Genomic DNA, 26,419 nt, shown 5'->3' with positions numbered 1-26,419 from the left:
GCATCTGTTGTGTTGGGGCATTATTCTATTGAATAAAATGCATTTTTTTTAAATAAAACAGCTTTGCAATTTTTTGGAGGGGAAAGTTGCCTAAAAGGCTGATAAGATGTTTTATTTTAGTTTAGTATGAATGTGACAGTTGCACCTTTCAGCCTGCAGGTGTTGCTGTAAAAAATATTTGCATCTGAGCAACACTTGGACAACTGTTTTCTTGTTTGCATGTTTATTTTAGCTCTGCCAAAGAGCTGAATCTCCCATAGATGTAGAAAATTCAGTTTTCCATGCAATAATTTGATTAATTAATTAACTATTAGGTCCTCACAGAGCCTCACAGGTTCTCACAGAGCCTCACAGGTCCTTGCAAGACTTCGCAGATCCTCAAAGGTTCTCACAGGGCCTCACAAGGCTTCACAGATCCTTAAAGGCTGTCACAGGTCCTCAAAGGTTCTCACAGGGCCTCACAGAGCCTCAAAGGTCCTCACAGATTCTCACAGGGCCTCACAGGTGCTCAAAGGTCCTCACAGGGCCTCACAGGGCCTCACAGAGCCTCACAGGTCCTCAAAGGTCCTCATAGGTCCTCACAGGTCCTCAAAGGTTCTCACAGGTTCTCACAGGGCCTCACAGGTTCTCACAGGTCCTCACAGGGCCTCACAGGTTCTCACAGGTTCTCACAGGGCCTCACAGGTTCTCACAGGGCCTCACAGGTCCTCACAGGGCCTCACAGGGCCTCACAGGTCCTCACTGGGCCTCACAGGGCCTCACAGGTCCTCAAAGGTCCTCACAGGAGCTCCAACCTTGGAGTGTGTTGTTTTGGATGGTGAGAGGAGGCTGGAGTAAAAACACTCACACTCACACACACACGTGCACGAGGAGAATCTGTGAACTCCACGCAGAAAGGCTGCACAGATCTGAACCTTGGACCGACAACAACCACCACTCCACAGCGCTGTGCTTTGGTTTGATAGTTTTTTAAATAAAAACAAAGAATTTAGAGTTTAAAGTTGTATACAATTAGGGAAATTAAATTTTGTGCAAAAATCCAGTAAAAATGATGAAGAACTGCTGAGGAAGCTGAAACTGATGTTAAAACTAAAAGAAGCAGAGCACTAGCTAAATGCTAAAAGTAGCAAAACAGTAGCTAAACGATGAAAATAGCAGAAAACCAATAAGTTAAAAGTAGCAAAAGGTTTTCTAAAGACTAAAAGTAGCATAGGAAGACAAAAATAAAGTAAGTATCCTGAAGCAGGTTTTGAAGAGAAATCTGTATTTTTATGGGGAAAAGTTTTAAAAAGTTAAATATTTTGAAAAGTATAAAAGTATAAACCATCTCCTGAATGAGCCGAATGTTTTGATCTATGATTGACTAAATTAACACAAAGAATGCAGAAGTAGTTAGATTGAGAACATAAAAATAAAATAAAATTGTGAGTACTATATAATCCAAATAATCTGTTTCAGTCTGAAGTTTTTCACGTTGGAGGCGCTGAGCTGTGACTGGAGCTCATGTTTGTTGTTTTCCCTGAACTGAATGGGGAGATAAGATAAGGTCTCGCAACTGAACCAAAAAAAAAAAAAGAACTTATTTGAGTTGACTGATACAAATGTGCACCAAATGTAAACAGTTACTGAATGTCCCTGACGCAGTTGTAATGTCTGTTCTTGGTAGCACCTCCACCTCCACCTCCGCCCGTTCCAACCCCACATGCAGCGCAGAGCAGCAACACATAGATATGAGTCCTAAAAGCATCGGAAATAAGAGATAAAAAGGAGATAAACTGACTCTGAAGGAAACCCCAACCCTGTTAACTGTATTGCCTGAGAGATTATTTACATTTGTGTAACTATAAAGTGCTGTACGTACAACTTATGTAACAAAAAGAACCACATGAACAGATTATAAGACTTTAGTTCACATTTGGTGTAAATTAAACCAAAAATAGGCCCTACATGTGATGTTTTGTTACTCCTCATACACAGTTATTATCATTTGTTTTGTTTTTCCTGATGGTATTATCACCAAACCAAGGCATAATTTCATATTTCCAATCAAAACAAGAAAGCTTTAGTCAAATTAAACCACATATTGCTCAGAAACTGAACATCTACTTTCATATTTCTTAATCTTTTAGCATTTAACCCAAATATGCCAAACTTATCCTGACATATATGTATTTCCGTTGGACAAAGCAAAGAATCAACTCAGTTTAAGTTAATTATTTCTACCTCTAAACACAATAATTTACATATAACTCTTGGATGAATATTTCTAGCATATTTAGGAGAAGTCTTATTTACAGATTCATTCTCTAAGGGGGAAAAGTGCACTAAATCAAAATTTAAAGTAGGAAACCCTGCTGAAGTTGACAGTTAATTAAAAAAAGTACATGATGTAAAACGTTATCATTTAGGAAGCTTAAGTTCTGAGCAGGATCGATGGTGGTTGTGCGCGTCGCTTCGTGTAATGATCAGGTATTGATTGACTCTTCAACAGGAGAAACAAACTGTTCAGAAAATGAAAAGTTTTAGATATCTGTTACAAAAATTCTCAGCAATATAAACAAAGAACTGAAGGGAAAACCTTTATTGTGATCAATAAATGCTTCGGCTAAGCAAAGACACGGTTCAGTTTTCGTCTTTTGTCTCTTATTTTTACATGAAAAGTGACCAAAGATGTGTGTTTGGGGTAAAGCTACTTGGGAGCAAAAGAACAGGACGAAGGTGTGCAGGTGACCTCTGGCCCCCTGCTGATGTGCAACCTGAGCAGCGTGGGCCGCTGCTTCTAAAGCGTTAAAGAACACGCGTGTTGTCTGCGACGCTTTCCGCCCCTTGACCCTCGGCGTCTCTTAAAGGAGCGTGGCTGTTGTGAAAGGCAGAGTCACCATGCAGAGTGACGGGAGCATGCTCTGGTTAATGTTTGATAGTTGTTCCCATCAGGGAAATATTAGGGGTCAGTCTGAAGCCTTCGGAGAAAACAGCACAGCTCCTCCAAAGCAAGCACAACTTTTACAGACGGATGATTGTAAAAAGGGTTTTATTTACCGAAAAAGAGCTGAGGCACTGAAGTTTTACAAAAATCTTTCTGTCAATCATTGTTGATGTCCTCATAAAAGCATCGCTAAATCATTCATTTTTGTTGAGTTTGTAAAAAAAAAACAATCAGTAAAATAAAAAGAACAAAAAAACAAACAACTATCGACCCTCTGCAGGACTTTTAGTGCACATGATGATCAAGTTCACCAAGCAGACAGAAAAAAGCAATTCCTTCATTTGTAAAGAGATTTAACCCCTAATTAACCCAAATACCTCAACTGAAGACCTTCATTGTTGCTGGTTTGTGGTTTTAAATCACCAGTTTAGATGATAACCAAGCGAATCAGCTGGAAAGTTACACACAAAATAAACTTATGTGATTAATCATTGTCATTGGCGAGCTTCACAGGTTCTGCTCGGTTAGTTTTACCAAACAGAACCTGGGCTTTTTGTTATCCTTTGGTTCTCATCACAAGCTAAGCTAATTACCTGCTATAAACATGATATTAAGACAAGTATTTTACAGGATTTTAAAGCACCATAACTTCATTTAGATTCTCCTAAAACCCTAAATTTTATAAGCCCAGATTTACTATCACTACCCATCTGTTAATATCTGTATTATTGAGGTGAAAATGTTTGTGTTGTTGGTAAATTCTTTCTAAGATGTTTGTCTAACAACAAACTGTGAGTAAAAGATTTTTACGGACTGATTTACCAAACTTTGGGCTTTGAAATAAACTCTGATATAAACCACTTAAATAAAGTCTGAAAGTTTGTGCTTGGTGTTATGAGACACAAACAAGAGGAAGTGCTTTGTGAAAACAAAAACAAACAAACAAACAAAAACTGTTATTCGGATAGCCAAAATAAAACATCACAACCTGTAGATTGCGAAGCCGTGCTCTTGATGGGTCAGAGAAATCTAACATGAGCTGCAAACTCTTAGTTGAAGCAGTTTCTGCAGCTCCTTTTTAAGAAGCAAAGAGATCAACCAAACGTATATTACCTGTACAGGTAATCAGGCTTGTGACTGGGTGGCCTTTGTTGAAGTTAAAAAAACAAAGACAATACATTGTTCATATATTTGAAGCTCCTGGTTGTCAGCAGTCTGTTGTCGACACTTGTCTGTGCGTCTTTTTTTGTTGGTTAAAAACTTGCTTTTAGAAACTCATCCACATTACTGGACTTCCTCATTGGTGCTAATTTGCCTGATTTAGTCAATTTAAACAAAAAAAGATTAAAACTAGCATTGATTTCAGTCAGGTAGGATCTAAGTTACAAGCTTTTTTCATCTCCTTCTGCCTTGCAAATTCTGCAGAGAACCCAAGGAACCAGAATGGTTGGGATTAAAAGTGCAAATGCACTTTTACCAAAGGATAAAACGTAGAAAGTCATGTGGTTTTCAGATGAAAATGTCCAGTCATCCAAGAGATGAAGCAGGAACAAAGAGATGACGATACACCCTAGCTTGAAAATGGCGCCCCTGTTCGTCTTCTTGGTACTGTTGTAGAGAGGCGGGTGCAGGCCCAGTCCGAGCCCAAACAGGCTGCCCATGTTACGCAGGAGGCTCGCAAACGGCGTGGTGTCCAGGTGGACCCACTCCGGCCTGACGCACCACTTCTGGGCTTTGTCCAGAGTCCAGAGCAGGTCCACTCCCAGAGCTTTAAGCAGGACGTAGAAGCCGACAGCGAAGGAAGTCAAGAAGGTGGTGATGACGAGGTACCGGGTCATGCTGGCGCTGTAGATCCAGTTCTTCTTGGAAACAACCTCAGCTGCAAGTAATCCTGAAAGCAGGCAGTCAGTCAAGACATTCAGCACCTCACCAGAGTTTGGAGAATTTTAGTTTACCAGCTGATAACTGGATTCTGTTTTTAGTGGAACCAACCTGTGATGACTCCTCCGACAACCTGGTGAGGGAAGTGAGCCGCCATGAAGATCCTGGACATGCAGACCACCAGGACCACCAGGACCATTAGGCCCCACAGTCCCACCTGCAACAGCCTGTCAGAGTGAGGACTGAAAGTTAGCGCACAAAACCTCAAAATGTAATCATACTTGACTGCGTTACAAAAGCCTCACTTGTAAAGAACCCGGGGGCATCGGTTTTCTGCTGCGATGGAAAGAAGCGCGGTTACCATTACGTACCAGACACCGGCGGCACCCATAGCGTGACCCGAAGGGCTTCCTGCAAGGAGCAGAGTTACACTGTTCTGAATTTAGGTGAATAATAAAATTAAAAAAAACATAAATAACTTTTATTTCAACCTACATGAACATGCACCTTAAAAACACAAGAACTTAGCAGCATATTTTCTGATAACAACTTAAGTTTCGCCATAAAAGACCTTTATCGGAATCATTAAAACCTATTTTGCCAAAGCAAATTCTTGTAGTTTCAAATTCTTATAAAATAGTAAAACCAAGTACACTTTAAGAACATGTCATTTCACAACATTTCAGCCAATGCAGGTTGCAGATTTGTTGGTTTTGCATTGGAGAAAACTAAAGAAACCCAAACTGACTGTGTCACATAAATTTGTTTGTTTCTGCAACTGTAACAAAAGTTACTTTTAAAGTTCTGCTTTCACCCTGATAATGTAAAAAAATAAAACAAATATGCCTTTAGGAGTACATTTCTGTCTATTAGTACACAGAAAATGTAATGTTATGTTTGTTTTTTTTGTAGTTGCGTCATGCTGGAGCGTGCATGTTGATGTGCAAAACCTCACAGCTGCAATCATCAAATCACTGAAGCAAAGATAAAATGGACAAAGGTGCTGGAGTTTATAACGGTTCAAATTAAACCCATTCATAGAAGACCAAACAGTCTCTTCTTGTCAATGATGTTCTTAAATATTAACCAGACTAATAGTTCACTGTTCCACATGGATCTAATCAATCTTAAGAAGAAGGCAGACGTCACGTGATCTGCACCCTGAACCCTACCTGGCCCCGTCTCACATGTGATGGGAAACTGCTGCAGGGACGGGGCCTTTCCCGCTCCGTAGAACTGGGTCTCATGAACCCACCAGTACGGCCTCTCCCCGGCGAGAACCCTGCAGGGAAAGAACAAAATAACAGGAGGAGAAAAACAAAAACAGCGTCCTCTTTTTGCTCCTCTTGGGTTGCACATTTACTGGAGAACTTTGTCCAGATTACCACTTCAGCACCAAGTTGAGCCAGTCCCCGACAACGGCCACCCAGATCAGCCGGATCGCGGTGTCCCTGCGCACGTGGAACCAGACGGGGAACAGGCAGAAGAACGTGGTGTGCAGATCCGCCACCGTGGACGCCAGGTGGAACAAGCCCTCGTACCTGCCGTGTTTGGTCTGCAGGTGAACCGCCAGCTCGACCCCCCAGCTGTGGAGCAGATCCATGATGTCACGACTCGGGCGTCGGTCTGAGGAGGACAGGAGGAATCTGGGGTGTTATGGACTTTTATTTGTCAGACGGGTCTCTGCACAGCTCTCTGAGGCTGTTCTGGCTGCTTTTTCCCTGCGATTCCCATTGGACTTTACTCAAGGCTAGCGAACTTGTTTGTCTTTGGGACAGTACAGATGAGTTCCTTAACCTTTACACCCCTGAGGCCCCCTCTGCTGAAATCCATCAATAAAGAAAGCTGCTGCTCTGCCCCAAATCCATATTTACAGGAAAACCTTTATTCCACTCATCTCTGTTGAAATTCCAAGCACTTGATCAAAATTGACCCTTTCCGCTGCACTGATAAGTCATATTTTCTCCTTGTAGTCGCTCCTGGTTTCCCCTCCTGACCCACAAGTCACCTTTACAGGTTTTATCACCAGCTGTCTCCTCAGTTTCTGCTCAGCTCCGAGCTTTGATCTTCTTATGTAATCTACAAACAGGTTGCTCCATCACGGAGGGATGTTTTCACCCAATCCTCCGAAGAACAATTACATAACTGATAAATAATTAGTCGTGAGGAAAAACTCAACTGTTCTTATAGATTTGTGAAATAATTCAGTGAAAAGCAAACATCGGTCATGCATTCAGGTCTCAGCTAGGAGCTGAAGGAAACCTCCTCCCCTCGGGGCTGACTCAGTGGGAAAGACTCCAATTTTTTACCCACCCCCCCTTTATCTTTTCACCTTGTCTGTGTGACAGACCTCCCAAACTCCGGGTGTTTTATTACACGTGTGTAAGGTCCAAAGATCAGTGTGAGCATGCGTTTGTGTAGTGGGTCCCCTGGTATAAAACCAACCAGCTGTGTCACTGAAAGCAGCAGTCCTTTTAGGAACAACTCCCTCACACATCACCAGACTGACAGCTTTATTTTTAACCTCTCCAGGCCAAGATGCTCGCCGCTGTAATGGATGCCATGCAGGGATTCGGGGTGAGTAGCACCCGGTACCTGCAGACCAACTATAAGGATGCTCAGGGCTTGTTTCTCTGGGTCTCCTGGGCGGCGGACCTCAGGAACACCTTCTTCATCTTTTTCCCACTTTGGTTTCACCTGCGGCCTTCGGTGGGCATCAAGCTCATCTGGGTGGCTGTGATCGGAGACTGGCTGAACTTGGTCTTTAAATGGTGAGCTGAACATTTATACTTCAACTGTTTTTGCTACATGTGGATTTAAATATGACCTAACTGAGTTTTTGTTGGTTTCTTCAGGATTCTGTTTGGGGAGAGGCCGTACTGGTGGGTCCACGAGGCGTCTTATTACGCGGACTTGGCTCGTCCTCACATTGAGCAGTACCCGATGACCTGCGAGACCGGACCAGGTGAGGGGTGCCTCCACACCTCAGCTTCCTCATTCTTCCTCATTCTTCCTCTCAATCTGCAGAAATGACTGCTAAGATACCATTCAGGACGGACTTTGCTATTTCATTTAGCCTGAAGATAAAAAACTAAGTTCCTCACTGACTTCACATGTGAAGAAATGTTGAATATAAATAAAATTGCAATAGTCAGAGCCATTCGAACACAACGAACCGAAGGTTTCTGGAGCTTTTTGGCAATAAATCCTTGTTCACTGAGTCTTGAACACATTTATGATGAAGTTTTAAAAAAACAGACTAAAATACATCTAAACCAACTAGATTTAACAGATTTCACTGGTTTAACAAATATATAAATCTAAGTTTTATTTAGGGGGTCATTCCATGTCTCATTTTGATCATTCTGTACTTTTTTGTAATAATAATAATAATAATAATCTCATCTTTTATCTCACTTTTTTTTATTAACTCAAATACTTTTATTGAACAGTTGCATAATTACATTTACAAATATTTTAACACGGTGAATTTAATGTAATGTTCCTAAAACACACCAAATCCAGAGGTGTTGTTTCATACTTTTTAAAGTTTCACATTTCTCTGGTTTATATTTGATCTTTTTTATCGTTTATTAGCTTGTGTCTGAGAGGAAACCTTCACGCCATCATCATCATCACTGTGGTGGATTTGCTTTATGCATTTACTTTGCATCATCTTAAAAGATATTTAACAGCAAAAAAAGTTTCTTTTCTTTATATTCTGTGACTATAATTTGTTGAAACTGCTGATATTTATTTTTACCTCAACTAGAAACTGCATCTTGAGTATTTTGGGGGTTAACTACACAGTTTATATTAAATAAATAAGCTGAAAAGTCATCATAAAGTCAATAAAATGTTGTATTTAGTTCAGAATAGCTCACTTTTTTATCACTTTGAAAAATCAGTAAATATAACCACATCATGCAGCATTCTAAGATAATCAGCCTTTTTCTTCTTTAAAGATAAAAAGTTGATTAAATCAGGTTTTGAAGCTCTCCTCTATGTGTGATCCAGGCAGCCCTTCGGGTCACGCGATGGGGGCAGCGGGGGTCTACTACACCCTGGTCACGTCCATCCTCACCATCCTGACCAGCAACAAGAAGGCATCAAACATTAACTGGTGAGTCCAATAACTCCCCCCCACACACACACACACACACACTCACACACTCACACCCAGACCAACAGAATCTACAGAAACCTGCAATTTTACTTCTCATCTCTGCTGACGTCAGCTTTGTTTACCACTTTCTCCGTCTGGAGCTTATCATCCAGAACACATTATCAATGCCGTGGTTGATCATTGACTCCTGAGGATTATTAGGGGGGTTTATTCTTGGCTTGTTTAGATTTCGAAGCAGACGAAGAACTCATAATAGGCGAGGAATATCAGAAATAACTGGTTCATAGCACTAAAAGATGACAGCGTCTTTAAATGTGGAGTTCTGACTGATTGAAGCTGTTTTTGTTTTTGTGGCAGGTATGTGAAGGCTGTTCTGTGGTCCCTGTTTTGGGGGGTCCAGGTGTGCGTGTGTCTGTCCCGGGTCTTCATCGCTGCTCACTTCCCCCATCAGGTCATCGCAGGAGTCATCACAGGTCAGTGTGAAACATTCCCAACGTTTCAGGACGGGATTCAGACAGCGGAGCGTTTTCTAACACGCTTTAATCGGATCCAGGTATGATTGTGGCCGAGGCCTTCAACAGAACCCAGTGGATCTACAGCGCCAGCATGAAGAAGTACTTCTACACCACCCTCTTCTTGACCTCCTTTGCTGTTGGGTTCTACCTCCTGCTCAAAGCTGTGGGCGTGGACCTGCTCTGGACCCTGGAGAAAGCTCAGAAGTGGTGCGTCCGACCCGAGTGGGTCCACCTGGACACCACGCCCTTCGCCAGCCTGCTGCGCAACATGGGCACCCTGTTCGGCCTGGGCCTGGGCCTGCACTCGCCTCTGTACACCGAGGCCAAAAAGAGCAGCAGCGCGTCGGTCCGAGCAGGATGCGTCGTCAGCTCTCTGCTCCTGCTGCACCTGTTCGACTCCTTCAAGCCCCCCACCCACACTGCGGCCCTCTTCTACCTGCTGTCCTTCTGTAAGAGCGCCACCGTGCCGCTGGTCACCGTCAGCATCATCCCGTACTGCGTGAACAGAGCTCTGAGCCTGCACAGCAAAAAGGGAGTGTGAGCCAACTAAAAGGACTCCAGAGACTCTTTAATATGAGTAAAAAGAACTTTATCTGGTGGATGAATGCTTTACTGAGATGACACAGACTGCATTTTGTCCTTCAGACGCTGAACTTTGAACCCGGAGCTCACCTGCGGCTGTGAGTTTGGCAAACGGTGATGATTCAGTTCTGGACACAGAGGAACGTGTGTTTAACTGAATGTTTGTGTCTCAGCTTTTATAGGTTATTTCTGTTGTCATAAAAGTGTATTTTTGAAAGTATTTTTTGAAAACCTTTCTAGTATTTTTTAAATAAAATCATTTTAACATTGATGTTTTTACTGTTTCAGTCCCATAATGATCCCCGATCAAAGACCAAGCTTTGAACTTTAAATGAAAAGTTATCCTGAACTCTAACAAACAGCTGCTTGAAAGTTGGTTATTTACCAGACATATTTATATTCAGTTGGTCCACACTCCATGTAAACAAAACACTCGGCTGAGTCACATGACTGACCTACATTAGGCTGGTTAGTCTGTAGGTCAGTCCTGGTCCTGGAGGACCTCCATCCTGCAGGTTTTAGGTGTTTCCCTGCTCTTCAGCTGACGCCTGTCAATCATCATCATTCAGATCAGGTGTGTCAGAGCAGAGAAACACCTAAACCCTGCAGGATGGTGACCCTCCAGGACCAGGACCGGACACCTCTGATGTAAGTAAACAAATATGGTGGATCTGGACAAGACATTTAGGTGGAAATATAAGAGTGAATCTGCAGCTAAACGCAAAATAAAGGTGAAAGATCAAGAAAGACAACTGTCTAAATAAATATGAGGTGTAAGGAAATGTTTGTACAGCACCTTTCACAGACAATAAAATCACAAAGTGCTTCACAAAGACACAAATATAAAAAAGACGGCATTCAAACACAAAACAACCTCTGCTAGACCAGTAAGTTTACCATTTCACCTTTTTTAAACCCCAGTCTAACGCTAACATACTTTACTCAACAAATCTAAGCATAAAGACCAACACGTGATAAAAGTCCTCCGTGGACGTCCCCATTGTTGACCTGTTTCTGTAGGTAAACAAACTCACATAGTAGTAGACATCTGGTGACAAATTTAGCTTAATTTTTGTTTCATTTAAGGATAGATTGACCATTGATATGAGGAAATATTACCCGTCTTCATGACTTCTATAAATAAAACTTCAGTATTTAGAGCTGTTGTTTCCAGCTGAGCTGAAGGAGGAAGAAATGCAGAACAACATGAAGCTTCTCCGGATTTTTACCTGATAACAAAAAAACTAAATAAATACTACTCTTGTTAGTGACTAAGGAAGAGGTCAGATCATTTTAACTTGAAGTTGTGTTTCTCGTCAGTTAGTTCTTGAGTTCTGGTTCCTGTAAGTTAAGTTTTGATGAACTTCTGAGATCTGAAAGCTCCTCAGATGTTTTGTGGCTTCAGCCGTCTGTTGATCGGCCCTGATGGTTGCAGAATCTCCTCTTAAGGTTTTCTTTGCACCAAAAGACACAAGAAAACCAGCTGGATTTTCTAGTCTCACTTTATTTTCTTCTTTTAGAAGAAAAGATTAAAAGAAAGACAAGTATTTCACTCTTTCTACAACACAGTTAAAAACAGTCTTCAACAATTTGTGGAAGTAATCTTCATCAAGGCTCTTGAGGTGCGTCTAACCTCTACCTGCAGGTTGGGTGGTGCTGCTTGTGTCCAGTGATCTTTGAATCCAACCAAAGGTTCTGGGTTGGACTGAGGTCTGGGTTTTGATTGGATGGTTCCAGGACCTTTAACCGGTGGTGCGTGTAAGGTCATTGTCCCTGTCTCAAATCTTTGGAAAAAGATTTCCCCGTGCTTTGCGCCATCCATCGTTCCAGCGTTCCATCGCTGATGGGAAAAATTATCCCCGGAGCATGATGCTGCCGCCACCGTGCTTCACTGTAGGGATGGTGTTCTCAGCGTGATCAGGGGTGTTGGGTTGTCCATGATGTCTAAAACGTTCAGTTTTAGTCTCATTTGATCCCAGCTTCTTCCACGCGTTTGGGGAGTTTCCAATCTGCCTTTTGGAAAATTCCAAACAGTCTTTAAACATTTACTTCCTGTCGGCTCTTCCATGAAGCCCAGCTCTGATCCTCCGGTCTCTGCAGAAGATCTGGGTCATCTTTGGCCTCCTGGATGCTTCTCTGATTATTGTCCTTCCTTTTAGTTTTGGGGGACGACCCTCTCTTGGCACGTGTGCTGTGGTCTTTGTTTTTTTTATATAATTTGTTACATTTTTGCAGACTTTTGTGAATCCAAACTGAAGATTACAGAACTAAAAACTGACACAAACGGCCCCTTAATAAAACACACTGTTCAGCTTTTTGTTGTGGCTGTTTGTTTGTACAACCACAGAGGATGAAGACACCATTCTTGGAACAATGCAAATCAATAGCTGAGCTGCAGAGACGTGTCCTCTCGCCTGACTTGATCCACACGTCACACTCGTATCTGTGAGTCGGTTTGTACAAATACAGCAGAACATTCAATATTTGTGTTTTGCAGAATTAGTTCATGACATTTCTGCTGAATGTTCAGAAACAAACCTTTCCGTCAGAGAAGCTAAAACACAGTTTTTGACCTAAAATACTGCAGGGAAAATTCTTTCTGTTCTGATTTTTGAGGCAAGTCACTGAAGAGTTTTTCATGCAGTTTGTTGAGGGGAAGAATCCGCCTGAACTCAGACCTGTTGGTGGGTCTGTAATAACCTTTAAAGGAGAAGAGATCCAGGGGAAGTCCAAATGTTTAAGGAAAACCGTGATGCTCACCAAATAAAGCATGCTTTGGAAGATGCAAAATCTTAGATTAACTGCTGTTTTTATTTATAATAAGCTGCCCTAAAATTCTTTCAAGTGATTATATGTAGAAAAAAAGAGGTAAAAAAGGAACCACGTGACTTTAGGGTGCCCTACATACCTCTGACCCATCACCCACTGCCCTCCTGCAGTCAGTTTGTTTATTCAGGCTAGAAGCTGAGGACATGGCTGTCCCCATCCCCGTCCCCGTCCTCTTGTTGACCAGATGTTGCAGCTGTTGGGTGGAGTCCACCTGTCACCAATCACCTGGATGTCTGCAGCTTTAACAGACTTTAACGTAAAACACAAACAGGTCGTGAACTCTGACAGAAAAAGGCCTGAAAGTAATTTAAACGGTTAAAATATAAATGTACATCTAATGTGATTAAAAAAGACATCATTCAAAGATATTCTGGTGAATATTTATTAATGCTGTCTTCATTTTATTATTGTTGTGAATGCTGAGTCAGCATTTGTTGGTTGCCTGTTTATAGTTGTTTCTGTATGTTTTTTTTGTTTCCAATCAAGCACACTTTGTGCTTTTTTTCACTGGTTAAATATCAAAATGTTCAGCTCAATCGAGAATAGTGAACTACGACTTTTAGCTTTTGTAACTTTTATACTTTTTTTAAAATTATGTACCTTTTTTCTACAAAAAACAACAACACAAAAATACACCGAGCCGAGATTTCTTAAATTTAATCAAATATATTTACTCCATCATCTAAATCAACATACAGCATTAGCTATATTTTTGTATTTTTATGCTCCTATTAGCTTTTAGCTTCTGTCTTGATAATTTTAGCTTTTATGTTGCACATTTTAGCTTTTACCTATGGTTCTAATACTTTTGGGTTTTAGTCACTATTTGCTAATTTTAACTTTTGTCTAAAGTTTTGCTATTTTTCCTTTTTTTTAGCTACTGTTTTGTTATTTAAGGTCTAAGCCACTGGTTTGATCATTGTAGCTTTTAGCTACTGCTGTTTTCCTACTTTGCGCATTTAGCAAAATTTTTATTAATTTGAACTTTTAGCTACTGTTTTGTTAATTTTAGCATTTTACAGTTTAAGGTTTTAGTTGATTTTAGCTTTTTCTTCTGCTTGCTTTAACTTTAACAAATCAGTTAAATATCATGCAGTCATTCAGCAGTCACCCTAGTTAATGTTGTTATTTTTAGTATATTAATAAGAATGTTGAGATCAGATATAAGATTAAAAAAACATTTTAAAACACTAAAAAGTTCAAACTAAATGGGGGGGGGGAATATACAGGGAAAGTATTTAATTAAGTAAAAAAAAAAAGTAATCTATAAAAATGTACAGATTATTTTGTAATAAGGAAATTCTACAGTCTCTAACCGAATGATTTTCTGCTGCAGTGACCAGGCGCTACCGCCTTCAGACGGCAGGGGGCGGTGTGGAGCCACATCACCGCAGTCCTGAAAGAGAAGAAGACGGAAGCAGAAGCGGAAGTTTTTAAATCTGAACCTGTTCGTGTTTCTGCAACGTCGTAGCGTTTAAAACATCGACAGAATAAGAAAAACGAGGGTTCGTGTGTCCGTCGTGACTATATTTGAGTCCTGACGAAGGCTTATGGAGGAGAAACTGACGGTGGCGGAGGACGCTGCAAACTTCAGGTCAGTGAACGCACCATGAGTAAAAACACACTGACTGGGTCACTTTAATTAAATTAAAAGTGCAGAAATGTTTTTATTTATTATCAAGTTTAATCACCAGACTAGTTTATGAAGTAAACAGTGGGTTACAGAAGTACCTTCTTCCCATTTTGCTTCCAAACCTTAAATTTAAATGGATTTTCTGTTTAATTATAAGTAATAAACCTGCAAAAATACTCTAATTTAATAAAAATTAATGGAACGGGACTTATTTTAAATAATCCCACAAACCTAAAAGTAGTAGTGTGCAAATGTATTCACCCCCTTTTGCTTCAAAGAAGCCATTAATTAGTTAAATGAGATTCACCTGTGAGGAATTTAAAGGTACTTACTATAAATTCACCTGTTCTAATGAACCCTGAACGCATCACAGAGCAGCATTATATTTTACATGCTTTTCCTTGAACGTTTGTCGCCTTTCATGTCAGTTTTATAGTAAAAGTTTAAATTTAGGCTTAAAACAAAGAATAAAATGTTAGATTTCTTAAATAAATATTACTGTTTAATGAGTTGCAACATTTTAAGGCTCATTCCTTCAGTTAAATCTGATGTTTGAGAACACAAAATACCTTTTTATTTTATCGTTTTTATAAAATTATCTTTAATAAACTTGTATATAATGGTGAAAATGTTTCCCAGTGGCTGAGGATATTCTTTATAATACGAGTTAATTGCAAAATTTAAACCTATGTGGAGAAACCATGTTTGTAGATAAATAGTTTATTCATGGAGATGAAATTTATTACCAGCTGAGATCTTTTATTGAGACTCGTTTGTTGTTTCTTTTTTAGATGTCTCCCGTTGTGAAGAAGAGGAGTCTATCTCATCAGGATGAAGGTCAGTCCATCTTCCATTAAAACTGGGAGCTGGGTGAAGGAATGCATATCGCCCATCCTTCTTCTCAGAGCTTTAAGCTAAGATAATCTGTTTAAATCATTAAATCTTATTGGTCAAACCCTAAAAAATAGCTTTACTTGTCAGCCCTCTGAGTAATCTGGATAACTTCCAGCTGATCTCAGATCAGCTTCTGTAAATATCGACTGAGTTATGATCAGTTTCTTCTTTACAACCCGGCTGGATTACCGTAACGCTCTGTGGACACATAATGATAAATTAGACATTTTACAGAGTAGTATAGCTTTTGATGGCTATTCTCCTAGTATCCATACAAAGAACAAGAACTGGGAAAAAAAAATCAAATGTGTATATATAACAACAAACAAACTGAAAGAGAAAGTCGAACGAGGTTGCAAGTGTCTTTAAAAACAAAGGACTTGATATTTATCTTGTTTCCTTAAATCTCCTCCTGGGTGTCGTATAGTGTCCACCTATAACCTCCTAAACTCTCTCCAGAGTCTGGAGTTTGTTGTCGTGCTCTGATTTATACACAAATCCTGACATTCCTTAAGTGATATTTTTATTTTGATTACTTTTTCCCAGTTATTTTTAATAGATTTAGTTGTTGCTGGTGTGTTTTTTCATAACATTTTAAATAGAAATGCGACTTCCTTAAATAAATATAATTTTTTATGGTTTCATTTCTGCACTGTAAAGTACTTTGTTCCATTGGAGGAGTTTTTAAAATTGGTATTCTAAGGTCAGTCAGCTGTGGCAGCCATCTTGAATTGGGTCAGCATCGTAAGTAAACCAGTAATAGATTTACATAGTGATTTGTCCAGCTGTTTATTGTATATTTTCTTTACAGCTACAGGCAATAATAACAGATAATGGCTGTATAAGAGTTTTATTATATTTACAGTCATTTTGTGTTTTATTTATAGGGAAAATTCCTCCACCTGAAAAGGATTTTTCACTTGGAGCTGCAGAGAGGAGCCTCAGATCAGCGACAGACTGCAGGTTTATCAGCGGTAAGCCTCCACATTTTCAGACACAACAAGTAGAAACGAGCAGAACACCGCGGCCCGTCTCCGGAGATCAGGATTCAGATCGATGCAAAAGAAAACTGTTTTAAAACAGCTGTTAATGGAAGGAAAACTAAACTCAAAGGGTTGAAGTCTTTAATACGGAGATAAATTTGAATCTTTCTCTTCAACTCTGTGCGTAAAAACACTCATATTAGTGAAATAATTGATTAATTAGCAGCATGATAGTAAGTTTTATTTAAAAAACATTTTCAAACTACGTAACATTTTAAATTAAATGGCGTCTAACCGCAGTTTGCCATTTTTAGCGTAAAGTGTTTTGACTGAGATCAGTAACATTTAATTTCTGCACCAATAAGAGTTACAGGACATAAGTTTCCAACATTAGGGTCTAAACAGGACTTAATGATCTCAAATTAATATCAGAATATTTTAGATGTTATCCTGGTTCATGGAATGCATCAAAATATTTTCTAATCTCCTCTTAGTTGTTTTATTAACGATAAATTCAACGCTATAATAATGAAAATTTAAATAGTTGAATGCAGTAAACTTATCTGAAGCAGGCAGCTGTAACTATAAGCAGAAAGGGACATTTTTCTGCATGTTTAATTTAACAAACTTTAAAATAATATTTAAAATTCGAATAGCACAGGCGTCCAGGATGAGACTTTAAACTAAAACCACCATCAGAGTGGAAGTAAAGTCTCAGTAATTCCTGCCTTTGCTGCAGATGTGGTTTCTTTTTACTCCAAGTGGAGCATTAAGTGTAAAAGTGTTTATTTAATCTCTGCTCATACAGACGTTAAATGTCACACAGATCAAATCTGACACAGGCGTTCAGTTAAAACACAATTTATTTATTTTTTTTGCTTAAATAATTACTTGGATCATCCAGTGTAGGCTATGTTGGTTCATCATACATGTTGGTACCAGATTCATGATCAGTGAATGCATAGGGTGGGTTTATATGGAAAACAAAAGTACAGAAAAAGATTTACACACACAAAGAAATGGACAGTTTTACCAACGTGCCATCACGAGTGTGATTTGTGTGATTCCAGCTGTTGGTACGGCTTGATTCGGGTTTAAAAATTAGATTCTCTGTTTTATGTAAATAACAGTTAAACAAGATGAACGTCATAAAACTACAAAGTAAAAACAGTCCCCCTTTTTTAAAACACCAGCAGAGCTAAAAGCTTTCATTTCATGATGGTTGTACAGATACAAGTTTTATGATGTCACACACACACGCACGCGGCTGCTAATGTCAATCTGCAGGTTACGCTGTCAGCATTTCTTCTGTAGCAAAAAGAGAAAAGCTTTGCCGTCTTTTAGTTGTAAAAACCCAGCCGTGGATGATGGCGTCAAACTCTCCGCGTGTTACAGTGCTTTGAATTAGAGAAAGGAAAGCGTTAAAAGTAAAGTGACGTCACATGCAGCAATGTTCCACAGTATCAATCAGAGCTGTTGGCTTTAAAGAAAAAAAACTCGTTTTTGTTCCATTTGTGTAGGAAGAGCAAATCAGGTCACCCTGGGGGCTGAAAACAAACGCTTCAACTCCAATCAGTGCATAAACAATCTGTGAAGCTACTTTTTTTTTGATTTTTATACAGTCATTTATATACAACAAAATCAACCATTTTACTGTTAGATTTCTTATAAAAGAACCACATGGTGCACCCCAGAACTGCAGATTCAGGAGGGGAAAAAACCAAAATCAAAGCAGAGCATAAAAGGCGAGTGTCTGAGAGTGAAGTCTGCGCCGTCAGCTCCTCTCCTCTTTTTAGTTTCAGACAAAGTTCGTCCGCCTAAAGTTAGAGAATCCTCCAGCTCACGTCCATGCGTGTCCATCCCAGAGTGAGTTCGGTGACATGCTCATGCGAAATCAAGGAAAAGTAACGTCGTATTGCTGAAAACCATGCGTTATGTGAAAGACTCAAACGACGCCTGGGCCCGGGGTCGCAGGTGGTCGTTCAGAACCCTGCACAGGAAACAGAAACAAACAGTTTATTTTCTTTTTTTTTCCTCCATCTGTTGCAAACGTAATGTTAGCAGAAGTTCACAGAATTTGTTTCAATATTGGCCTTGAATTCAGGCAGATTCGAAGCAACCTGTCCAGTTTTAAGCTAAGGTCTTACACTGACAAACGATGGCGTTTCAGCCGTTTCGGTCACACAGAGTGGGAAGGCATCGTGTGATCTGTTAGTGCTCGAAATATGTGTTGAGAGTGACTCTCAGCTACTACCACACCAAATTTTAGCTCAATATCTGTAAAACTGGCGGCATTATAGACATTTTTGTGTTGGCTAATGTTGCTTAACAGTGGCAGCCATCTTGGATCAGGTTATAGATTTATTTTTATTTTCTGAAAGTTTCATTAAAATCTGTCCTGTAGTTTCAGATATTTTGGCAAAAGACAAATGCACTCAAAGACGGTCAAGGCAGGAATTATGCTTTACACGTTAGTATTTAAAATCTTTATATATTAGGAGTTAATTTCCTCTTACCGGGTTGAGCTGAGAGTTCTGCTGTTACGACTGACTCTTCTTCCCTGGTTTTCTGTTGGGACCGTCTCCAGGCTGAGTTGGAGGGAGGCAGCGAGGTTTATCATAAAAGACAAACAGACAAAATAAGAGATTACTTCTGAGTTCGAGCTAAAATGAGCCGCGAGTGTTAATGAAGCACAGAGCTGCTTGGTTTCTACCGCATGCTGGAAGAAAAATTAGTTACAACTTCTACATCTGTTCAAGCGAGATCACACATGCTCCAAGAAGAAAGGAATTAATGTTTGATGGCTTTAATATTCCTGCAGCTGCAGAACGCGACACAAACAGCTCAGAGTTTAACCTCGGTCAGAACATCCCAAGCACCAAAACACAGAAAAATCAATATGAGAAAAAGTACAAAAGTTTCCAAACTGCAGGGCTCCACTAATGGCTGATTTATTTAACCAAAGTCATGGTTCAAGGAAAAAATGATATTAGGTTTTAGTCAAGCTTTGCACTTTTTGCTATTTCAGTGTTGTTCTGTAACGGAGCCATGAACACAGACTGTTACTTCAGAAACAACTACCTGCTGCAAAGTGTCAGAATATTTAATACAGTCATTCAAACGTTCTGATTGTCTTTGCTCATGCTTTTACACACAAAACCCTGACATAGATTCCACCAACATAGCCGACTTTCAGTGGAAGAATCCCCGGCTGGCTCAGATGTTTGGCGGTAAAATAATGCTTTATGACCGCTCTCCTTTCCTCGCCGTGTGTGTCATTAAAGACCCTAATTCCAACTTCACTTTGACAAGTTTTGGTGCCATGTTGTGGCAGGAAGCTCAGGCTCCACCTCCTACTCCGACAGACCGTAATGAGAGGTTAATTTAAACCAAATTAACTTCCTCTTCGTGGCGTTTTCACACAGTTAGAGCGCCATGCAGGTGCAATTAAGCTCTGATTATTAATCGGACGAAGCAAGGCGGTTGGTCTAACTCCCAACCTCCGGTTTCTGTCTCTGGGCTTCCTCCTTGTGTTCGTGTCGGGAACGCTTCCCTCTTTTCTTGCCCTTCCCACCCTTGTTTCCTGTTGAAGCAGCAGCAGCAGCTTCTGCTTCACCTTTTGCTACACCACCACCACCACCAGGTGTCTCCTCCCCTTCACATTCCCTCCTTTCCTCCGAGTTGCAAACCCGGCGCACCACCTTTCTGATCACCTGTAGGGGCAGAAGCATGTGAGGAAGAGGAGGTGGGGGAGATGCTGTGAGAGGAGAAATGATGAAGAGGAAGGTTACTTTTCTGGTGACCAGATTCCCCTCTTCATCTGTGAACTGCTCCTCCGTCACAGACTGTCCAGGAATGTTTCTGGCCTCCTCTCCCTGTGGTGAAAGTTGGAGTATGACAGGATGAATGCAAGGAGAGGGTTGGCAGACAGGGAGGGCAAAGGTGCAAGGAAGGTTAAGCTTCTGGTTTTCAGCTCTTAAAGCAACATTTCCAGACAAACATCAGCCTTACTGTAAGATCACGTCAGTCACATTCTGTAAATTCAAATCAGCTTTAAAAAGATGGAATCAAAACCAATAAAAACTGGGCAACACTGCAAACCACACAAGAATGAAGCTCCACATGCATGAATAAGAATCATCTGTATCTTAAGGAGAGCTGAAAACCATGCCTGTTGTGTGGAAAGGCGTCAGACTTTGGACTTTTATCTGCAGCTTGTTTTGGGGTTTTAGCGTAAAAGGAAATAATTACCTGACGTCATCCAAGTTCTGCTCAGCTGCTTCGCCTCAGATTTACTGCAGCTTCATCAAATGACGTTTTAAACGGTTTGTTAATCCACAACTGAGTCTCTGGAATTCAAATATCGCTTGGCTTCAACTTCTTCTACCATTATTTGACCTTGTGTGCCAAAACATTGACCTGTGGTAGTATAATATAGGAAGAAACTGAACTTTTAAGACTGCGTCTCACTGGGATTCACGAGGGTCACAGACTGCAGAGGCTGGCAGTGTTGTCGCTTGGATTTTAAAGATGTTAAAAACAAAAAAATTAGTGCAAACATTTTCTCTTAAAGTGGTAATTATTGCAGATGTCTTTAAACCATCTTGAACTATTCTCAGTTTAGGTTTTGTAAATTCTCGAGTCACAGAGCTGTAGTTTAAACAAAAACCATCTAAGGCTACCGTGCAGACAATAAATAATAATTACTAAACATGTGGTCCAAAAGGGGGTTTCAAAAGTGTACATCTGCCAATGTGGGCAACGAAATAATGTGCGTGGCCCAGAATGCAGTTTTCCAAGTTATTGGCACTAAAATAGGCCGTGATTAAAAACTTTCCTGTTTTCTCGTCTCCAACAGTCAGAGAGATGCTGCCGTGATAACCTTCAGAGGTCTCCATCAAGAAAAGAGCTCTGCGTATGTATCAGTTTCTCTAATCTTGTAGAAATTTAGCCTAAGAATCTTTATAAGAAGCTAAATGAACTGAACTGAGCAACCAAACACAGTGGTAGTGGCTCACACCAGAAAGCAGTGAGTATATAAGCGCAGCTGAAAGCTCTCACACAAAATCACTTAAAATTCAAATATGGTGACATTTTTGACTGTAATTTCAGAGAATTGGCACCACATTTTCACCCATTCTGTTCCATTTTAAGTAAAAAGTACAGTCCTAATGATTCATCTAAAAACTCTTCCCTGCTTTAACCAATCACAACAGTTTGCAGTGTTTATAAAATGTGAACTGTCTCAACAACATACTTTAACAAAACAACAGTTCGTGCTCAGCAAACACAGCAACAGACTGGGTTCAGTCTTTCCACGTGTCTTTTGATCATTTGTTTTTTGTGCAGACGTCATACTCTGGACACAAACCTTCAGTATGACCCGTCTGCGGTACACCCTGGTGGTGACGGTGGTCTCCTCGTCAGAGCTGGACTCGTCAGCTCTGATACTCTCCTGATGAAGGCAGCCCAGCAACATTAATAACCCCAGCGTTATTCTAATATTTTAATCTCACATCAGACCATTTTTGCCCCATGAAGTGAGGGATTTCTGGGCTGTGCTTTTACTCTGAAAGTCCACGAGGTCTAAATTCAATCCATAAAATGATTTTGGATGTTTGATGTTTGCAATGATGTAACAGAATTTTCTGAGATAAGAAAAGGAAGTAATCTCACTTGGACTTTGTGCTGGCTCTTGTTGCCTCCCTCCTCCTGTCCTTTGCTTGGTCCTGCTGAGCTGCTGTCCTCCTGAGGTGTCTTCTTCTTGGCGGCCTCTTTGTGAGCCCCGTTCTGAGCCGGCGGCTGCTCCAGTGAATCCGTTGGACTTTCAGCACTGAATTAGATTGAGATTTCATCGTGTCACTTCTGGATCGGCAGAGAAGCTTTTAAAGAGTTTACCTGAAGAGTTCAGCTCCTACCTGTGCTCCTCGGTGTTGGCGCTGTGTCCAGCTGCTGCTGACGCCTCACTTCTCCAACCTGGAACTGAAGACATGTCTTTTTCTGCTTGCCGTACTTGTTCAAGGATCGCGTTCACTTTCTCTTCGGTCATCTCCTCTTCCTCCATGCCTCCCTCCAGCTTTATGTCCTCCAGCAGACTCTTCAGCTTCTCCTGGGTCATCTCCTCCTCCTCTTCTTCCTCTCTTCCGTTTCCAGAACCGGTGTGCACAGCAGCTTCGTCTTCCGTCCTCCTCAACGATTGCTCTGCAGCCCTTCTGTCATTGTCCGGCATCTCCACGGACGCCGCTCTTTCTCCGCCCGTCAGGGTTGTGTCTTCAGGTCCAACAATGGGAGGCTCCGAGCCTGGGCGCGGGACCACCGTGGAGGTGCTGGTGGTCTGAGCGAGGGTGAGGTCACTAGGTCTGCTAAGTGTGGTCTTGGTGGGGGACTCTACGCTAGCATCACCCTCACTAAAGAACTCGTCTGAGCGCAGTGGGGTAGGGAGGACGTAGGTGAGGTCTGTTGGGGTTTTCAGTTCCAGGTCAATACTTTGGTACCCTGGATTGATGGCAGGAGTAAAGGATTAGAGGATCGACGAGGGAGGGGGGAGAGGGACAGAGAGTGGGAGGGAAGGAGGGAGAGGTAAAGTTGTGGAGGTGATGAAATGAGAAACACTTGTGTAACATTTAAACACTGCTGTTGTTCAGAAGTCAACACACTATCGCAGGCAGCAGAACCAGCTGTTAACAGATTAGTTACGAGTTTGTTTGTTTTTAAAGGCTTTGCTTCTCAATTCAAACTAGCTGAACTCGCATGCAAATCATTCTCTCTCCCCTGCTTCCTGAGTCGTCGTGACCTCGTCCAAATGAGAGATATTTTGGTCAAAGGTAACGTTCGATTTATCAATTATAATTCTGTCATTTCCTATGAAGTCAGCCAGAAGTTTAGTCATGCTATCTGAAAGCTGAACTACGTTTTCATCTGCTAAAGATTAACAACATAAATCAAAACGGGACTTACAGGGAAGGGGAAATACTCAAAATCCTTTTCTTCATAAGATGTTAACACAGGAAAGCTAATGTTTCTAATCAATTTTAAATCTTCTACATATTTAACCACTGAAAACATGCAAGTCCTGCAGTGTAAACTTTAATTAACAAACAGTGTGTACTTGTGTGTGACTTCTGAACTAGATTTATAAAGTAGGCACTTTATCACAAAGGGATGGAGACAAAGAGAGAAATAAAAGTACCACAGACAAGAAAACATGAACTAAAAACTTAATATCATCAGGCAGGTGTTTTGTAAAAGCACTTAATTTTACATACAGATTTAGTGAGGTTATGTGCGTGATGTCATTACTGACATCGCTCCTGATGATGATGAGGACTGAACTAAAATGGAGATTTGTTAGACAAAGTTTAAATGCATTTGAAAGCCTAGATGGACTTGTAGGTTAGCAAATTTAAGGTAACAAGAACTTTAGAGGACAAGTTCAGACAAACTGTTTAAGTTGACGCTGAACGGACTATTAATGGGAGTTACCAAATATTGTAAAATGTTTACGGTTCACTGCAAATCTACATTTCTGCTCCTGGATTCTAGGTGTTTATAAACAACAGGAATCCACTTGTTTTTTTGGAAATGTATAAAAAGATGGCACCAAATAATCTGCTTATTCTTTGTTAGGTTTCTTGTTTTCTGATCATATTCACTCGTTATCCTCCTAATCCAGACGACAGCGTGCAGAACTTCAGCTCAAAGTGTTCATCTGGTAGGTTTTCTGTTTCTATTCGAAGCAAAATAACTGGCGGATATCTAAATGTAAATCTCAGGGACTGAACGATCACGTCTGAAGTATGGAGGGACACCAGGAGGAAGGGGGGAGGAGGGAGGAGAGGATGGAGGGGAAGATGGTCCAAGAAGTTCAGAAGTCAGAGGATGTGGAGGTGAAAACGAAGCGTATATTAAAGTGGGAGGAGGAGGAGAGGAGTGGAAGGAGGTGCATGAAGGAGGTGACTGAGGAGCTGAGCTCAGAATAGGAGAGGGAAGGGAGGAGAAAAGAGGAGACAAGGGCAGGCAGAGGGCAGTGGGAGAGAAATCTGGAGGAAAGAAGAACGAGGAGCAGCTGAAAGGACTTCGAGGAGAGGAGTGAGGGAGAACAGGAGCGACGGGGAGGAGGTAAACAGGAGGCGTGGGAGGGGGAGACGGGAAGTGAAAGACAGACGAAGGAGAAGCAGGAGAAGAGGAGAAAGCAGGAGTAGGAAGTGGGGAGGACTGAGGCGTTTGAGGACACAGGGGAAGTGTGAGACTTTTAAGAACTTTTGGAGCCGCTGCTGTTGGCAGTCCACAAGAGACAAAATAAGAACCAGAAGACAAACAGTTAGTAATCAGATGAAAAGACGTGAAGAATGAAAGCTGCAGAGGCGAAGGGTTGCTTATCTTCACTGATAAGCAACAGAAGTCTTCTTGGTCAGCAGAAACATTCACACATCTGGTGGGAGGTCTGGTTCTACACTCTCTCACTTTAAGGGTTTTATAGCTGAGAAATCGTTGAAAGAAAAGCAGGAAAAAAAGCAGCACAAACAAACAGGAATAGCCCACTTTTCTGCTTGTTGTGCGTTTTTTTTATAGTGCTTCAGACGTGTGTGAGGTGGGTTCGCAGCAGGCGGCTAATTTTCTTTAATCTTATTCTAATCAGCAGAGGGGATGAGAGCAGAAGCTGTGATTTGATCCAGAAGCTGCTGAGGTTAGCGAAAGGCATTGCATCATGGGAGTTAGCTGGGTAGAGTTGCTGAGTGCTGACAAGAGAAGCTGCTGTAGACGTTAGTCGCTCAGAAGGAAGAGGAAGGAGGAGGAGGAGGCGAGTCTGCTGCAGAGGAGCGTAGAGGGCGGGAGGCTTGGAGGAACCCAGGAGACGGCTAACAGCAGTGACAGAGCAGAATTAAACACTGCACACTTTGAAGGAACGCCGTTTCACTTCATCTGTGAGTGAGACACTCTGAGATGAGCTGAAAAAGCTTTGCTCGTTTAAAAAGTGAGTTAAAAACATCAGAGCAAGAAGCCTATCACACAAAGCTACAGCCATGCTTTTTGTCGAGTTCACTTGAAAACATCTTTTCACAAAGATCTTCTTGGCTCTGCAGGACCACTGATCCTTGTGTCAAGATGACTTCAAGAACCCTAAACAGGGAGGCTGGCGCTGAGGCCCATTGCAGACATTTTGTTTTAAAATCTGCCTTTTAAACAATTCTGTATCTTCTGGTCGGATACGTTATTAAAGTTAACAGCTGGGATCAGTGCTCGAAGTGGGCCAGTATTCACCCACTCCTCAGAAACCTGATGGCTGAATTAGATAAACTACATTACCCATAAGACACTGCTTAAAAACAGGAAGCTATGGCTAACTCTACTCTGCTTCTGATTGGGTCAGATTTAAGGAATCAGGCACGATTGGTTAAAAGTTTAGGAGCCAATCAGAGGCCCAGCTGGGCGTGTGGCGGGAACTTTCTGATCAGTTTACAGAAATATTATATTACTGGATCAGCGGCACAGAGAGGAGGATCCTTACTGTAAGTAAACAGGAAATCTGTTGGTAATTTAAGTCCTGGTCAAACACGGATCAAACCCTGCTTAAAAATAAAACTTCCTTTGAAGCTTTAAAGTTCCTAAATATTACGACCTGTCGGACAAATAATTATTTATTGTTACTGCTGATCAAGGATCACCAGCGTTGTGCAAAAAGAAAAACTTTGAGGTCATCAGATTGGACAAACGGCGCCACTCAGTGGCCTAAACTAAATCCCTGTAGGAATATTTTTCTCAGTTATGTTCTCATTTATTAAACTGCTTTATTTTGCGATTCATGAGTGTGCGTAACAGTAAACCAAATAAATTAATATTATATATCATGAACCACTAACCTTTAAGGTGGGTTAACCAGTAGCTGTTGAATAGTTAAAATCATTTACCTTTAGAAAAAAAAGGATTAATGTGGTTTTAAAACAACTTAAAAACAAGTAAAATCCTACTTTATTACATCAAGTAAATGATGATTTATATAGGCTGCACCTGTTCACTGTATTAATCTTCTGATGCTCCTAATCTCTCCAT

General features: G+C 40.9%; 3 protein-coding genes across 22 annotated transcripts in view; 1 reads left to right on the top strand and 2 right to left on the bottom strand.

Annotated features, from left to right (window-relative positions):
- Positions 1-3,014: 3,014 nt before the first annotated feature.
- On the bottom strand, positions 3,015-6,978 carry g6pc1a.1 (glucose-6-phosphatase catalytic subunit 1a, tandem duplicate 1). Its single transcript, XM_017433418.2, has 5 exons — positions 6,193-6,978; positions 5,980-6,089; positions 5,113-5,218; positions 4,919-5,034; positions 3,015-4,817 (listed from the first exon to the last, which is right to left on the bottom strand). The coding sequence occupies exons 1-5, from the start codon at positions 6,408-6,410 to the stop codon at positions 4,309-4,311; spliced, it is 1,059 nt and encodes a 352-aa protein (XP_017288907.1). The 5' UTR covers positions 6,411-6,978; the 3' UTR covers positions 3,015-4,308.
- Positions 6,979-7,261: 283 nt separating this feature from the next.
- g6pc1a.2 (glucose-6-phosphatase catalytic subunit 1a, tandem duplicate 2) lies at positions 7,262-10,301 on the top strand. The gene is made up of 5 exons (XM_017433613.3): positions 7,262-7,578; positions 7,663-7,772; positions 8,825-8,930; positions 9,291-9,406; positions 9,487-10,301. The coding sequence occupies exons 1-5, from the start codon at positions 7,346-7,348 to the stop codon at positions 9,987-9,989; spliced, it is 1,068 nt and encodes a 355-aa protein (XP_017289102.1). The 5' UTR covers positions 7,262-7,345; the 3' UTR covers positions 9,990-10,301.
- Positions 10,302-17,214: 6,913 nt separating this feature from the next.
- Positions 17,215-26,419, bottom strand: part of LOC108247393 (ankyrin-3) — a 94,767-nt gene continuing 85,562 nt past the window's right edge. For 9 of the 20 annotated variants that reach the window (XM_037980730.1, XM_037980741.1, XM_037980740.1 and 6 more), the window contains 6 exons: positions 22,288-22,864; positions 22,046-22,202; positions 21,741-21,824; positions 19,870-20,244; positions 18,886-18,957; positions 17,215-18,359 (listed from right to left, as the gene is read on the bottom strand). In XM_037980730.1, the coding sequence (XP_037836658.1) occupies positions 18,910-18,957; positions 19,870-20,244; positions 21,741-21,824; positions 22,046-22,202; positions 22,288-22,864 (1,241 nt within the window). In that variant the 3' untranslated portion in view covers positions 17,215-18,359; positions 18,886-18,909. The remainder of the gene's footprint in view (positions 18,360-18,885; positions 18,958-19,869; positions 20,245-21,740; positions 21,825-22,045; positions 22,203-22,287; positions 22,865-26,419) is intronic. The other 11 variants (XM_037980743.1, XM_037980742.1, XM_037980731.1 and 8 more) reach the window with 10 other exon arrangements.

This window comes from Kryptolebias marmoratus, linkage group LG17 (assembly GCF_001649575.2).
Source record: "Kryptolebias marmoratus isolate JLee-2015 linkage group LG17, ASM164957v2, whole genome shotgun sequence".
In the NCBI taxonomy this organism is placed as follows: Eukaryota; Metazoa; Chordata; class Actinopteri; order Cyprinodontiformes; family Rivulidae; genus Kryptolebias; species Kryptolebias marmoratus.
The sequence above is the reverse complement of the archived record's forward strand: the minus strand, read 5'-3'. Positions and strand labels throughout refer to the sequence as shown.